The following is a 15,878-nucleotide window of genomic DNA, read 5'->3' as shown; positions in this document are numbered from 1 at the left end:
CTTGGCTGTTGACTTTGACCTTGACCATGGTTGACCAAGTTTGGCGTTAAGGGCATTTTGGGCATTTCAGGATTTTAATGGAATTAGTCTCTTGGTGATTGTATGCAGTTGAGTTCGGAGCCGCAAGTTCAGATTTGATCATATTGGTTCAACATTACTTGTGAGGTGAGTTTTCCTCACTACACTCAAGGGTTGAAGGCACCAAGATCGACCCTTTGGATTGTTATCATGCTTTATTATTGTTGTGTTCTGTGATATCGGTATTCTGGTAGATAGGATGTTTTTATGTGGTTATGATCTGTTAGATTGGTATCCTGGTAGATAGGATGTTGCTATGCTTAGTGATCTGTAGATCGATTAGAATGTTTGCAGACTGTTATGTGAATATTTGATATATGCATATGTTTGATTGGTGGTTGAGGCTTTCTGCTTTATGCATGAGCCAATAGACTGGGGAATTCCAACCCGATGGTTGTGGCCCGAGAGTATTCCATCCTGAGGATAATTGGATTCATAGTATGTAGGCATTCCAACCCGATGGTTGTGGGCCGACAGTATTATATCCCGATGGTGATTGGACTCATAGTATATGGGCATTCCAACCCGATGGTTGTGGGCCAAGGGTATACCATCTCGAGGATGGTTGGACCCGTAGTATGTTGGCATTCTAACCCGATGGTTGAGGGCCTGGGGCATTCCAACACGATGGTTAATTGGGCCCATAGTATGTTGTTATTATATGTGTGTTATTATTGTTCGAGTATTTTGGGAACTCACTAAGCTTCGTGCTTACAGTTGTGGATTTTGTTTAAGGTACTTCAGATGATCGCGGGAAGGCGAAGGCTTGATCGTTCACCTCTTCACATTTTATGATATGATTTATGGGATTCTCTGATGTTATACTATTTTGAAAATAATTTGTAAACAATTAATGGTTTTTGTGATGTTTAAAAAGTTTAAAATTTTCTTGAATTTTATGGATGTTACATCTAATTTTCTAAATTGTGCCCAAACCCCTTTCATGGGCCTTACCATAAGGCCCAACCAATTTCCTAGTCCAAAACACGTATACTTAGTTGGCCCATTGAGAACTCAAACAACTAAACCCAAAAGGAATCCCAACACGAAGCTCAAAAGCCAAAACCCTCCTGATTTAGTACGCAGGGCGTACTCAACTGTACGATGAGCATACAAGCAATATGGCTTGTACGTTGTGTGTATAAACTTGTATGCCCAGTGTTCCTCCATTAAGCCATTTTTTACATTAAGCTCTTAATACTTAAGTCCAGTAGTCCAAACCATAGATCTAAGTCATAAACAACGTCTAGAACCATAAAGTCATTGACTTGGTGACTTTGCATGACCCAAACGAACCCCAATCTCGAAATATAACCTTCTACTTCCATTAAATGGGCTCAAACTCAAGCATGGAGGATTCTAAGCCTTAAAGTTGCCAACTTTATGAATCTATGACCCAGAAACACCAAGAGTGGAAACTCTGAGTTCCAGGAATGGTAGCAACCACTAAATCTCATCCATGGGACCAAAAAGGGTCCACAAATCATACAACATAGATCTAAGTTACAATGAACAAGGTCAAAGTTTTTTACCTCAAACAAGCTGGAAATAAAGCACATACTCAAGATCCACAAACTCCTCTTGCAACACCTGTTCCAGGTATCATTTAATTTTTCCAAGTTTTAAGGTTTTATGCTAGGACTCGACGAGTTGGGGAGCTCCAACTCGTCGAATGGAGATCATTTATGAGGACACGGGATTTAGATCCTACTCAACGAGTCGGAAGGCCCCGACTTGACGAGTAGGCACTGTAGAGGAAAACCCTAATTTTTAGGGTTTGTACGCTATATAAAGGACTTAATCCACCTCTTTTAGCCTCCCTTACCACCTCATTACCCAGAGAAAGAACCCTAACTGTTATTTGTTGCTTTCTTATGCTTGTGAGGCTAAGAGAGTGTTTTGGTGCGTTTTGGTTGAAAAGGTTTGAAGGTTGAGAAGCTTGGAACGGGAAGGAGCTTGTAGATCCAACATCCACATCGTTTGGGCTTCCATTTGAAGGTAACAAGCTATTACATTGATCATTCTAGCATTATATCTCCTTATTCTTGGGTTTAAGGCCATTTTTAGTATATTTGTGGAGCATTTTAGGTGTTGGGCATGATCTGAAGTTGTAACTTCAGATTTGGACTCCTCTAAGTCCTTAGAGTTATAAAGTTGTTGAATTTATCAAGATTTGATCCTTTTCTTTGGCTTAAACCCCTCACTTAGCTTGGTTTTGGAATTTAAGAGCTTGCATGCACGTAACATTTGCAACTTTACGTGGAAACCATGTCCTAGGAGGCTAGATATGCAATTTGGAACTTTGGGATAGCTTAAAAACGTTTGATCACAAATAGGACTGAAGGGACTTAACGAGTCCCTTAGCCAACTCGACGAGTCGGGTAGGGTTTACCTGTTTTCGAGATTCTGAGCGATTTCGGTGAAGGATTAGAGTTTTCGGCCTATATGGGTTTTCGGTGTTCTGGACATTAAAGAACTCGACGAGTTACTCAAGTAACTCGGTGAGTTGAAGAGTTACCCAAGTAACTTGGCGTATTGCTGGATGCACTCGACGAGTTGAGGTCAACATGGACTGTTGACCTTGACTTTGACCAGAGTTGACTTTGAGCATAATTATGGTATTTTGGGATTATAACAAGTTAATCACATGATGGTTATAGGCAGTTGAGTTGGAGTTGTGTGTTAGGACTCATCCGATCTTAGCAGTTCACCATTCTTGAAAGGTGGGTCTCTTCACCATACCAATGAGTTGAAGGCACCAAGACCGATCCATTTTATGATATGTGGTATACTAGCTAAAGTTATATTATGAGGCATGATATTTGGTTATGTGCTAGGAATTATGCTAGTTGTATATGTGGTATGCTTGTATGGAAGACCATGGGAGAGCCCATGACACCTGGATGTAAGACCATGTGGAGAACCCATGGCTTTCCTACTAAAGACCATGGGAGAGCCTGTGGCAGCTGGATGTAAGACCATGTGGAGAGCCCATGGATTTCCTATTAAAGACCATGGGAGATCCTATGGCACTTAGGTGTAAGATCATGTGGGGAGCCCATGGCATCCTGGAGTAAGACCCTGGGGAAGAGCCCACGATATCCCTATATGTTGTATGCATAGCTTATGTGGTATATGTAGCTTTTATAGCTAACTTGATTATATGTTTATGTGGATCGTGTATAGGGTATGCTCTGGGGAACTCACTAAGCATTAGCTTACAGTTTATGGATTTGATTTAGGTACATCTGAGCCCAAGGGCAAGGACAAGGCTTGATGGCGTGGCATGCACTCTCCCTCATGCATTTTTATGGGATACTCTGAAGATTGTAATAAGATTGTTATTGTTATGAATTTGAAAACAAATGTATGGAGATTTTATGGTTTACGGAAAATGTTTTTGACTATTTAAAAATGAAAATTTCTTTTGAAAATTGAGTCATTACACCTCTTTAATCCATAACCTTGCACCAAGCTTTATCTTCTTGGAAATGGCCCTAAAACACCAAAATGCACACCATGAGCTCAAAATCACAACCACGAAGGCTTAGAGACGATTTCTAGGGTTTTGGGGACTTGGAGGCTGGTAAAGAGGCCATCCCTAAGGACTAAATGTGTTTATATAGGGTCTAATACCAAATACTAGGATTTCTTAACTCCCCTCGTACGCCCCGCGTACTCCTCGTACGCCCAGCGTATGAGGCTTCGGATTCCCGATCTGCCATCGCATTATGCTCAGCGTAATCCATACTACGCCTCGTGTACCCTCCTCTGCAGCAGTACGCCCCGCGTACTCCTTAAGTACCCCCCCGCGTACTAGGGTTTCCCCTCAAACCCTGCACATTCCGAAGGCCGTAACTTCTTCAATATACATCCGATTCCAATGATCCATATATCCATGAAAAAGGTAACAAGAAGCTCTATGCTTTAATCAACTTGTACCCGTCTTACCATATCCTGAACAAACATCCATTTTCCATAAAAGCCCGAGCTAACAAATTACCAAAATATCCTTTAACTTCAAAACACAAACCGAATACCCAGATCATCCAATATACATCATCCACCTCCAAATGAGCCCAAAACTAACTTCTTCAAGGATCCTAAGTCTGCTAATACCCAATCCTTGATCACTACTCCCGAAATGGAAATGATTTGAAACAAGGCATTACAGGAGGAGTAAATGTGGAAGAAAAAACCAAATGATCAAATATATACAAATCAAAAAGTATATTACTTTTTAAGCCATTATCCCTTAGTAATCACACCACTACCTGTCATCTAATGATAAGATAATTTCTACAACATCTCAACCATTCGACGATGCCTCGATCAAAGGCTAGTTCCTGCTTCAACAAAATTTGATTTCTGGGAAGCAGATTCTCAATTCGTTAAGTTTCAATAAAAATTGCAAATTAGGTGTTTTTTCTATGTTAGTTCTTGTTTAAAAATTTTAGATTTTTGTAAAATCAAATTCACGATTTGTTAAGTTTCAGTAAAAATTACGTTTTAGGTGTTGTTCCATGTTAGTTCTTGTTTTGGAAAATTTTGATTCCTGTAAAAGCAAATTAATGATTTGTTAAGTTTTAATCAAAATTGCAATTTAGGCGTTTTATGTGTGCGAGCGTTAAGGAGAGCATCTTATAGTAGCTACTTGATACAGGTTGGATATTCACTTAAGGTTTTAGGATTTGTGAGGTTGAATTAATGATCTCAATGATGCTTTTAGCTACAAAGAGCATTTGATAACAAGTTACTCAGTGATGCTTTTAGCTATAGAGAGCATTTGATAACGAGTTATTGATCTCAATGATGCTTTTAGGCTTTAGTTATAAGGCTGTATTTAATTACATAGTTTACACTCATTCAATGAACATGTGCTTAGAGTTAGAAATTTAGGATGTTTTCATTTGATTCTCCTAATGTAGTAAACTAATGATCTATTGATACTTTTAAATTACTTTGAATATTATATTTACGTTTATCCATAAATATAAATATGTATCTTGCCTAGAAGGAAAACGATGACTATTTGTTTCCTGTATTGAATCCTGATTTTTATGATGTTTAAATTGACTCTTTTTTTTTTTTTTTTAATTATGTTGAATGCTTATACGGAATAGAGATATTGTATTCTTATTTTGTGATTCAATGCATATATTTGTCCATATAAGATAATAGGATGTTTTTTTTCCTGCTTTAGCCTTTAGCCACAGTTTGTAATCATAAACAATTGAGAATTTGAGATGGGTGTGATCCTCACTGATTTATGTAATGAATGTACGCCTCCTTATTTAAGAGCTTATGAACATTAGTAGTTTACATTCTTGATAGTAGCAAGCCAGCCTATTTTACTTTTAGATCTTTAAATATTCAAAATTAGGTTACAACTAGTGGAAACCACTAATAAAAAATTTATAAAATTTTATTAAACTAATAAAATTTAAGTTTTGTTTAGACTTTTATATTATTTTTTTATTTGTAATGCTAATTTACATGACCAAAATACTTTTTTTTTTTCTGTTTTGAAATTGAGAAAAATGACCAAAATTACCATTTTGACCAAACAAAAAAACCAAACTTAAATGGTCAAAATGACCAAATCGGTTCAAATGTGTTCTTTTGTATCTATAATGGCAAGTTAAAAAATGACTCGAATACTAACTTTTTATACCCGATTGAAATGAACAAAATTAGCATTATACCAAAATGATAAAATAAACTTATGGTCAAAATGACCAAAACGGTCCTATTGTGTTTTTTTTTTTGTTCATGTAATGCAAAGTTTAAAATAATGAAAATACTAATTTTTTATGTTTTAACTAATTGAAATGAGAAAAATGGTCATTTTGAGCAAAATGATCAAAATACACTTAAATGGTCAAAATTATCAAAACTGTCTAACTACATTCTTTTGTACCTATAATGCCACATTTAAGACGATGAAAACACACTTTTGTTTCTCTTGTTTTACTTGATTGAAATGACTAACACATAGATAATAATTCTTTTATTATAGCAATGTACTTTCAAAGTACAATACTTAAATAAGCAAATTTACTAATTAAAAAGAACCTGGCTATATATCTCAACATTTTGACTTTTACATGGTAGGATGCTATTAATGAACTTAAAAATTATCATTTTTCAAGAATCTGACCAAACACATCAAAATTATGACTTTTAAATAGTACAATGCTATAAATGAACTTAAAAAATATCAATTTTCCAGAACCTGGCCAATTATGTCGTAATTGTGACTTTTAAATAGTACAATGCTATAAATGAACTTAAAAAATATCAGTTTTCCGGAACCTGGCCAATTATGTCGTAATTGTGACTTTTAAATAGTACAATGCTAAAAGCAAACTTATAAATGGTAATTTTTAGAGAATATGATCAAATATGTCAAAATTGTGACTATTACATAGTACAATGCTATAAGTGAAAGTACACTGGTATTGAAAATTATTTCCTCTGTTAACTAGATTGGCAATGAAACCTAAAAGGTTTCACAATCTCAAATACACAATAAAAAACAACCCATATAGTAGATATAAGCTGGTATACTTCAGTACATTTTTATTTCTTAAAGAAAACCTAATGGTCCCATGTGGATTGTATGTATCAACAGGGAATCCATTTGAATCCATCTATTATGTGAAATGCATTAGATGCCCATATGTTAAATGATATAAATTTATAGCCACTTAATTACATTGTATCCACCACATATAATTTTAACATTAGATAATTACAACTCCCAAGTTACTAAACGTTAATTTCACTACAAATGAATGCGAGTAATATAACACATGTCCAAATAGTAATAGTTTAAAATAATAATTACATAAATAAGAAAAGCCACAAATAAGAAAGCCACAAATCCAATTTTATCATCATATACTTTCTTAATTTTTTTTATTGAAAAATGAGATAAGAATATAGGGAATGAGTTGTCTGTAACGACCCAAATTTCAAGGCCAAAATTTTCATTTTTGAATTAACGCATTTAATAAACATTTTACTAAAACCTTGTCCATAAAACATTTCATTACAAAGTCATAATGTTGTATTTCAAACCATAACATCATAAGTATTAAAAATCAGAGTATAGTCCCAAAAACTTATTGCGGAAACATGTGTGTGTGATGCGCTGCTACACCGCCGGCTCTTTCCCCTTCGACGAAAAGGTACCTGAAATCAAAACCAAAACTGTAAGCACAAAGCTTAGTGAGTTCCCCCATCACCACATACCATACAATATCATCGGTATCTTTCAACCGGTAACCTTCATCAATATCTTTTAACCGGTAGCCATCATTGGTATCTTTCAACCGGTAATCAACATCGGTATCTTTCAACCGGTAACTGGAGACTATTTCACCCCTACCACTAGCATACAATCAACAGATATAAGCATACAGTAAGACATATCCGGGTACTGACCTACCCTTGGGTCCTAAGGACCACTGTCAAGGAAACTAAACCCTACCATACACATAACATACTATCCAAATAAACCTCATATCCAACATAACCAGACCAAGATAATTATCACAAAGACCATTATCTTTTAAATACCCCTTCTTGGTGGGTCGGCATTGTGGCCTTAGACCCACCCTTACTGGAAGGTAACTCACCTCGATATCATGCATTGTCTGAACTATCCTCGGCGCACAAGTTGACTCCTAACGACTCCTTGATCCCTACACAACAACCTTCAAGTCAACACATATCACATACAACCCTAAACAGGGTTAGCCCAAGTTCAGTCAAAGTTAACATTGGTCAAAGTTAACATTCAGTTGACCTGACTCGCTGAGTTGGCCTACAAACTCGTCGAGTCCATGCTTCTCGAATCCCACACAAAACCCCGGCTCAACTCGTCGAGTCTAGGAAAAACTCGACGGGTTCTCCTTCAATCATAGCATCAGGACCATCTTCATCCGACTTGCCAAGTTCCTACTTGAACTCGTCGAGTTCATCTCCAACTTAAGAACTTGTCCAGTCTATGACTCGCCGAGTTGTATGAACAACTCATCAAGTCCATATTCAAAGATTGGGAGATTGATATGGACTCGCCGAGTCTGCTCATACCACTCGTTGAGTCCCATGGCTTCTAGGTCCCTTTTCGCGTCTAAACCCACAAAGGACTTCCTTCCTAACACTTACCCATTCATAGAAATGGTTTGGTGCATAATGGTCACCGACTCGTCTAGTGCCAAGAGCAACTCGCCGAGTCCAACCTTGACCAACTCCATACAGTCGATTTAAATGAGGTCTAACACACCAAAACCATAGATCTGGCCTCCTAATATCCATTTTATACGTAAAGTTCCAAACTTGATGCACATGCATGGGGTTTTTAGCTCAAAAATCCATATAAAGTGTCCTACAATGTGCATGGGGCTCTCATGGCCCTAAAGTTGGCACCTTTATGCCATGAGACCCCTCTTAAGGCACAGATATGAAGGCTAGAGTCCACATAACACTCCTTAAATCCGAAAATGGCTTGAAAGCCCTAAATGCACCCAAGATCTATAATCCAAAGATGAACAACCAAATGGAAGACCAAAGCAAGAGCATTTTACCTTGATTAAGCTGAAGATGGAATGAGATTTTTGGATCCACAAGCCCCAAGTCGAATACTCAACCTCCTCTTCTTCCTTCCAAGCTTCACAAGTCAACAAAAGCACCAAAATGGCCTTAACACACACACACACAAACGACTAGGGTTTCGATATGCAGTTCTAGGAGAGTGTTAGGCACAATGGAGGTCGAGTTAAGGCGTTTATATATGGTGCAAACCCTCATATTAGGGTTTTTGTCCAGACAGCACGGACTCGTCGAGTCCGATCTCTGACTCGCCGAGTCAGCCACTTAACTCCCGTGTCCAAACCGCTTCTACTCGATGAGTTGGGCCACCAACTTGCCGAGTCCCAGGCCAAAATGCAAAATACTTAATTTAAAAATACGTATCAGGAACCAGGTGTTACATTGTCTCACCCAAAAGATAGCATGCTTATCATTCATAATATAAAGAACCATCGTTTGTCATATTCTTTAATAGTGTCATCATTGGAAAATCATGAAGAAGATCCCGACTAAAACAAACATTATAATTAACATAATAAATACGATAGACTAATGTCAGTAAATGTAAATATCACGTAAAGTAAGGGATTAAAAAGGATCAATCACCATGAATTCATTGTTTTTTTATCACATATATAATAGCAATACTATCACTTACATCACACTCTTAAAAGTTAAAACATCGGTAATGGCCAAGTCTTCTCTTCCTGTCAAAAGACAAATAAACCAAACTTAAATACAAAATTAATTGTCATCTCAAACTACCATGGTATTCTAGGTTAAAACGAAACACCAAAGGAGGCAAAGATAACATTTTGTGATAAAATACACATCACAGTTTTCATTTGGTCAAATAATCGAACAATTAGCGTGCCTTATGAAATAGTTGTAACTTAAAACAAAGAGATATGATGTTACCTTTTTAGTAGAAGAAGCAACATTGATATCACCAGCAACTAAACTCTTAAACCCAATAGTGGAGATGGATGACAATGCCTTGATGCTATGGCGACAATGGTGGTGGTAATCGACCTTATTCTTCCTCCAATAGTTATTGCTGATCGAATCTAAAAATAGCCTCGACAATAAACGCATAAATCTTGGTAATCGGTAGGTGATTTAGTGAGACTTTTATACATGAATGTGATTCTACAGTGAAGTAAATCGAAGAAATTGCTGAAAATCATGAACAAAATCAAGTTTAAATTAAGAGTATTGAATAGTCCGGATTTAATTTAAAGGAGTATCAAGCTAAATCTGGAATTTAACTTTGGATGAAATGAATGTTTTGGAATGAAGCAGGTGGCAAAATGGTTTTATTTATTAGAGAGTCCTCTTGAGTTGGGTTATGTTTAAACCCGTTGAAAACCGAATCGGCCCATTATGTGTAAAACCGACCCGTTTTATCTTGCTGTTAAAAAAAAAAAAAAAAAAAGGAGCAAAGTAACCGGTAACCCTAAATCATCTGTGTCTCGCATCGCAGATTTCTCAATTCTCTCCCTCATGCTCTCATCGACGAAGACAGTGAATTCGTGAAGTGAGGAATATCGATCTCGATCTGTCAAATGTCAATGGAACAATCGATTAAGCTGAAGTGAGTTGGTCTGCAAGCAACATCTCGATCCCTCTCAGTCTCAGGTTCCAGTCTCCAACTCGACATCTATCTTCGTTCAGGTGCAGTTCTCGACATCAATCTTCTGTTAATGCTTCTGATTTCTCGATTTCTCCATCTATTTTTCGTTTGCTTTCTGTTTGCTTCTGTTTTGAGTTTGCGATCTATTTGCTTTCTCGATTTTTCCATGTTGATTAATATGAAAGGCGTTGGTGATTGATGGAACAATCTTATATACTTGAGAAGCTTGTGGAAGTAATTTGAGCAAAGGTCAAAGTTTCAGAATTGGCGTATGATGTTAGGTTAAGTTTTGGTTTATTATCCATAGGACAGGATAATACATGAATAGAAGCCATGTAATACTTGTTCCTAATTCCTAAATTTATAATTATATATCATACAGCATTCATGTTTCTTGTTTTGAATAGCTAACGTTTAAGTTCAATCTATTACTTAGCTTAGGACATATTAGAGTACATCCATCTTTAGTTCCTTACCTGGCTCCATTGCTCTACTGTTTGCTTTACTTACTGTTTGTATTAGAGTATCTAACTTATCTAATAGAATTGATGTTTAATTTAGATGCATAGTTACCTTTTTGTCCATGGTTGTTAGTCTCAATATATTCAAATCAATTTTCATTTCTTAAAGTAGGAAAAAATGTTGTAATAGATAGAAAAACCAAAAGTAGAATGCTACAAGGCTGTGAAAGTATGTTGCTATTTGTATGCATAAGTTTGCTTATAAAGTAGACTAATTTGTAGTTTATTTTGTTAATTAATAGATAATAGATGAAGATGATCACGAAAGCATCAACAACGATCCTTTATTCCCTACTTAAAGATGGTGAAAAACGAGTCCTTGAAGACATCATAAACGATTTCTCCTCAAAAATCCCAAAATCAATGCAAAATGAAATCTTGTCAGCACTTGTCATGCTCTTGGATGACACCCACACCCCAAAATTCCTAAAATCCACAGAACGATTGGTTGCATTTGCATTACTTCACCACACATATTCCCCCCTAAAATCATCCTCCACCAATCCCTACATTTCTTTGCTCACAAACACTGCAAATGACGAAAAAACCGATACTTTGGAACGTGCATTCATCCTTCATCTCTTATCCTCTCCATCTCCCGTGATGAAACTATCTCCGGCGGATTTCATTACCAAATTCGATCCTTCATCTCACCGGTTCCCGGAGCCGCCGCCACCACCACCGCCGGAAAACCCCCATCCCAAACCGGTCAATTCCCTCTTCAAAAACACCGCGATAAAAAACGCGATACCGGATCCCGACATCAGCTCACCGGAGTTGGAGTTCCCGCCGCCAGAGACCATAACCGGTCTAATCCAAACTCTATCATTGGAAGCGCTCTACCCTCACTGGGCCCGCCCTACACCGCCTCGCCTCCCGGTGCTAGAAGGTGAGCTCGTCTGGGTCAACCCTGAGTCGACTCACGAACCGCTTTGGGACACCGGGATGTGTGCCGACACGAGCCGTGGTGCAGCCGTCCGTGAACTGATCCTAAAAGCCCTAAAAGGACCGTTAGCTCCATCTCAACAGGAACAGGTTTTACTGGAGCTAACCTCCGACCCCAAACTGGTGTACCACTGCGGTCTAACGCCACGGAAGCTGCCGGAGCTGGTGGAGAACAACCCTCTGATTGCGGTGGAGGTGCTGATTAAGCTGATGAACTCGCCGGAAATTTCAGAGTATTTTACGGTTCTGGTGAATATGGACATGAGTTTGCATTCGATGGAGGTGGTCAACCGGTTGACCACTGCGGTTGAACTGCCGACTGAGTTTGTCCACATGTACATAACCAATTGTATATCATCGTGTGAGAATATTAAGGATAAGTACATGCAGAACCGGTTGGTGAGGCTCGTGTGTGTTTTTCTGCAGAGTTTGATCCGCAACAAGATCATTAATGTTCAGGATTTGTTTATTGAGGTTCAGGCCTTTTGTATCGAGTTTTCTAGGATCCGAGAAGCTGCAGGTTTGTTTCGCCTTCTTAAAACCTTGGAATAATAATAATAATTCATAATTTCATATTCATATTCATGTTTTTTTTTTTTTTTTTTGGTCTGCATAAAGATTTGTATTTGGTTGTGGTTTAGTAGGGGATATAATGGATGTTTTGGGAATGAATCTTCAACTTAGTTTTAATCTATGCCATGTGTAATATAATCAATCATATTATTATTAGCAAAATACTTGGACATCGGTACTATTGGTGATGATGGTATTTATGTCTTTTGGACAATCAATAACAACTCTCTTTCCATTCTTAAAACCTAAAAAATGCTTTCTTATAAAATAGTTAGATTGTTGTTCTAATAGTATCATTTAACATGTTAATCATGATTAGTAGTCAAGGGAGGTAGGTGGCAATACAGAAGGTAAATTACAAGATATTGTGATCACGAATTGGGAATATGCCAAATTAAATTGGAGATTACTCGGGTGGATCCCAGTGACAGAAGAACTGATTTGTCAAATTTTGTACTTGGAACCTACAACATATATGCAAAATTTGAATTGTCTTTTAATTTTTCATATTACAGCTTTGTACAGTGAAAAATCTACCAGTTATAGCAATGTCATCTAAATACAAATTGTAATTTGGTAGATTTTTAAAAGTGCAATGCCTTGAAAAGATTCTTCTTTTGAAACTGCAATGCTGTAATAGAAAGAAATGAAAGTGCATTGCTGTAATGGGATAAAAATACCTTGAAACCAATTGTTTCATATGGTTCAGCAGCAGCAAAAAGAAGATAATGGTATCTTTTGTCTTAACAGGCTAAATGCAAAAAATAGCAATGTAATTTCTTTTCTCTGTACTATGTCATTGTGCTTTCAGTTTTATTTTATTTTTTATTTTTTTTACAACATTGTATATTGTATATTGAAGAAAATAGCAGTTATTATGACATTGGATGAAATGTTTTTTGATACGGATGTCGAACTATTTTGGTTTTTGATGTGGTGTGCCACCGAAATATCCATTTAAGTTCATATATAACATATAGAAATTATGATGACATTGGGTGAAGTGTATTTTGACCTTTAAGATAAGGTCCAACATTGGTGAATCTACTTAGACCGGACACTGGCTTTGGGTCGAGTCTCGACGACCTCGGTGTTCACCGGGCCGATCCCTCAGCAAGCTAAGCTCGGTTTGGCAATTCGGTGTAAATCTACCGAGTTTGACCGAGTGTAGTGGACCAATGGGGGCAACGGCAATGGGGGCAACAACTCTTTCTGGTTTATTTATTTATTTGTTTTAAATTCATATAAATGTAACCTAACTCTCATTCATTTAACACATCAAAACCATCTTCTACTTCTTAAACATTCTCTTTAAAAATGTCATCTTCATCGGCTTCATCGGGCATGTTTGATGCGTTGCTTGAAATGGCCATAAAGGTCATTTAGGAGGCTGAACAGAATATCGAAGAACTACGGCAACAAAATGCAGATGATGTGTGCCGGATGATGTTCAGACGTTAGAGGTACATTTGGTTTAACTCATTTATAAAAATACACTGCCATACTTCGTCAATTAGTGTATGCCACTTCCCCTGATGAATTAGATCAGAATCATAGGATTTCCGGACGTACTGCACGACAAAGTCTTCACAAAATTTGTAAGTATATCATGAGATTATATGGTCCACGATATCTGTGCAAACCTACTTATAGCGACGTCCAACAGTTGTATGATCATCATTAAAATCTGCACGGCTTCCCTAAAATGTTAGGAAGCCTAGGTGGTCTCACAAGATTTGCGGATATGGTATGCAGTCTTTGGTTCTACGGTTTCCTTTAAGGGAATTAATGTTCTTAACATATATTTGTTATTTAATTATGTATAACGAGACTGTACCAGATTCTTCCTTTCAAGTGTGTGGAATGTCTTATAGGAATAAGTATTATCTTGTGAACGAGATCTATCCGGAACATGCTTGTTTTGTGAAGTCACTGTCTTTTCTAAATGATCACAAAAGGTAGAAGTTTAAGAGAGCTCAAGAGAATACGAGAAAGGATGTTGAACGCCAGTAAAGGATGTTGAACGATCGCTTGGTGTTCTGAAAAAACGTTAACATATTCTTAAATATCTTACACCTCATATGGAGGAGAAGAAAATGAGTGAGGTGATGTATACTTGTATCATATTGCATAATATGATTCTTGAAGACGAATGAAATGCAATATGTGAATATAACGAAACGAGATCGTTACACTAACACAAGTTTTTGAGGTTGGATGCTAGGAGTACTTGGTGAGGAGGGCAATAATTCATGATGTTAAGATGCATCATGTTCTTTGTAGAGATTTGATGAAACATATTTGGATCGTCAACCACATTGATCTTAACGCGAAACCGGTCGATGATTTAGATGGTCAATTTTCCGATGAAGATGTCCTTTAGGTATATGTAGGTTTGGTAATTTTAATTTATATGATTTTATTTAAATTCTAAATTTTTTTTGGTTTGTTTGTTGTAATTTTCGTTGAAGTTTAATGAAATTTTAGTTTTAAAATAATTTGGTTCAATCGATTATTTTTATATAAATTAATTTTAGAAAAAAAAAAGTAGCTATGCAAATGACAAATTTTTGCTGCATTGTGACAAATTTGATGTGACACCGTGACAAACTTGATGTTACTCCCTTCAGAAGCAACAAAAGAAAAACTAAAGAGTAAATCCAAACTTTGAATCATTAAGTCGAAGAGTTAACACATGGGATAGATGTGTGTAGAAACTAAGGATACTTTTTGGGCATCTTAAGGAGTTCTTTGGATCAACTTTAGCCTTGATTTGTATCCTTAAAAACAGGAATGATGACTACAAATGGGTGGATGCATATGGGGTTGGAAAACCCCAGGGTGGAAGGAGTGAGTAGATTGCAAACATTTTATTTATGAAAAAACAAACAGCTAAATCAACAACATTATTGATATTTTTAAAACCCAAAATCTAACATTTCTAATTTCAAATGGTCTTGAACTAGTCTCAAATTGGAGTTAATCCGAAATCAAATCCTATGTTTCAACATTAAAAGGTACCTTTTTATAAGAATTATAAAAAAAACAAAGATTTTTCCCATAAATTTTGAGCATTCGCATTTTCACATCATTCTCACTTGGTTCCCATTGCATAGTAATCCATCATAGTGTAGGACGATAAGACACCCAATGTCTTTAAGTACTTACAATAAATAGTATGTACCAACTACCAACAAATGCTCATCATCTACATCATTTAATAGCATTTTAATTTGTCTTAATTTTCATTTTTATTTTGTGGACCCGAATATTTGTTATATTACATTTTTTATGTCTAATATTTATTTAAAAAAATATATATTGAATATAATTGTTTGAAATACTGTAATGTAAATTTCATATTAAATTGCAAAACGAACAAAACCAAATGAGTTAACTTCACTTGCATCATAATATTGGTTATGTTTGGCGTATTAGATGAAAAACTAGTTGTTGCTAGTTATTAAATAAAAAACTAGTTGATAGCTGAAAAACTAACTGATAAAAAATGTTTGGTAAAACTAACTGAA

General features: G+C 36.4%; 1 protein-coding gene and 1 long non-coding RNA gene across 6 annotated transcripts; one reads left to right on the top strand and one right to left on the bottom strand.

Annotated features, from left to right (window-relative positions):
* Positions 1-7,096: 7,096 nt before the first annotated feature.
* Positions 7,097-10,079, bottom strand: LOC145047265 (uncharacterized). Of its 3 annotated transcripts, XR_013682178.1 has the most exons (5): positions 9,595-10,079; positions 9,335-9,383; positions 8,673-8,755; positions 7,722-7,787; positions 7,097-7,275 (listed from the first exon to the last, which is right to left on the bottom strand). It is a non-coding gene; the product is annotated as an uncharacterized LOC145047265 (long non-coding RNA). The 3 variants fall into 3 exon arrangements; XR_013682176.1 differs by having other exon boundaries at positions 7,097-7,787; XR_013682177.1 differs by lacking the exon at positions 7,722-7,787.
* Positions 10,080-10,116: 37 nt separating this feature from the next.
* Positions 10,117-13,331, top strand: LOC145047264 (uncharacterized). 3 transcript variants are annotated; one of them, XM_078995517.1, is made up of 3 exons: positions 10,117-10,350; positions 11,073-12,295; positions 12,671-13,331. In XM_078995517.1, the coding sequence occupies exons 2-3, from the start codon at positions 11,080-11,082 to the stop codon at positions 12,700-12,702; spliced, it is 1,248 nt and encodes a 415-aa protein (XP_078851643.1). In that variant the 5' UTR covers positions 10,117-10,350; positions 11,073-11,079; the 3' UTR covers positions 12,703-13,331. The 3 variants fall into 3 exon arrangements, with proteins under 3 accessions (XP_078851643.1, XP_078851640.1, XP_078851641.1); XM_078995514.1 differs by having other exon boundaries at positions 12,668-13,331; XM_078995515.1 differs by lacking the exon at positions 12,671-13,331 and having other exon boundaries at positions 11,073-12,469.
* Positions 13,332-15,878: the final 2,547 nt, after the last annotated feature.

The sequence above is a fragment of the Lactuca saligna genome, chromosome 5, assembly GCF_052625555.1.
Source record: "Lactuca saligna cultivar CGN05327 chromosome 5, ASM5262555v1, whole genome shotgun sequence".
Classification (NCBI taxonomy): domain Eukaryota; kingdom Viridiplantae; phylum Streptophyta; class Magnoliopsida; order Asterales; family Asteraceae; genus Lactuca; species Lactuca saligna.
The sequence above is the reverse complement of the archived record's forward strand: the minus strand, read 5'-3'. Positions and strand labels throughout refer to the sequence as shown.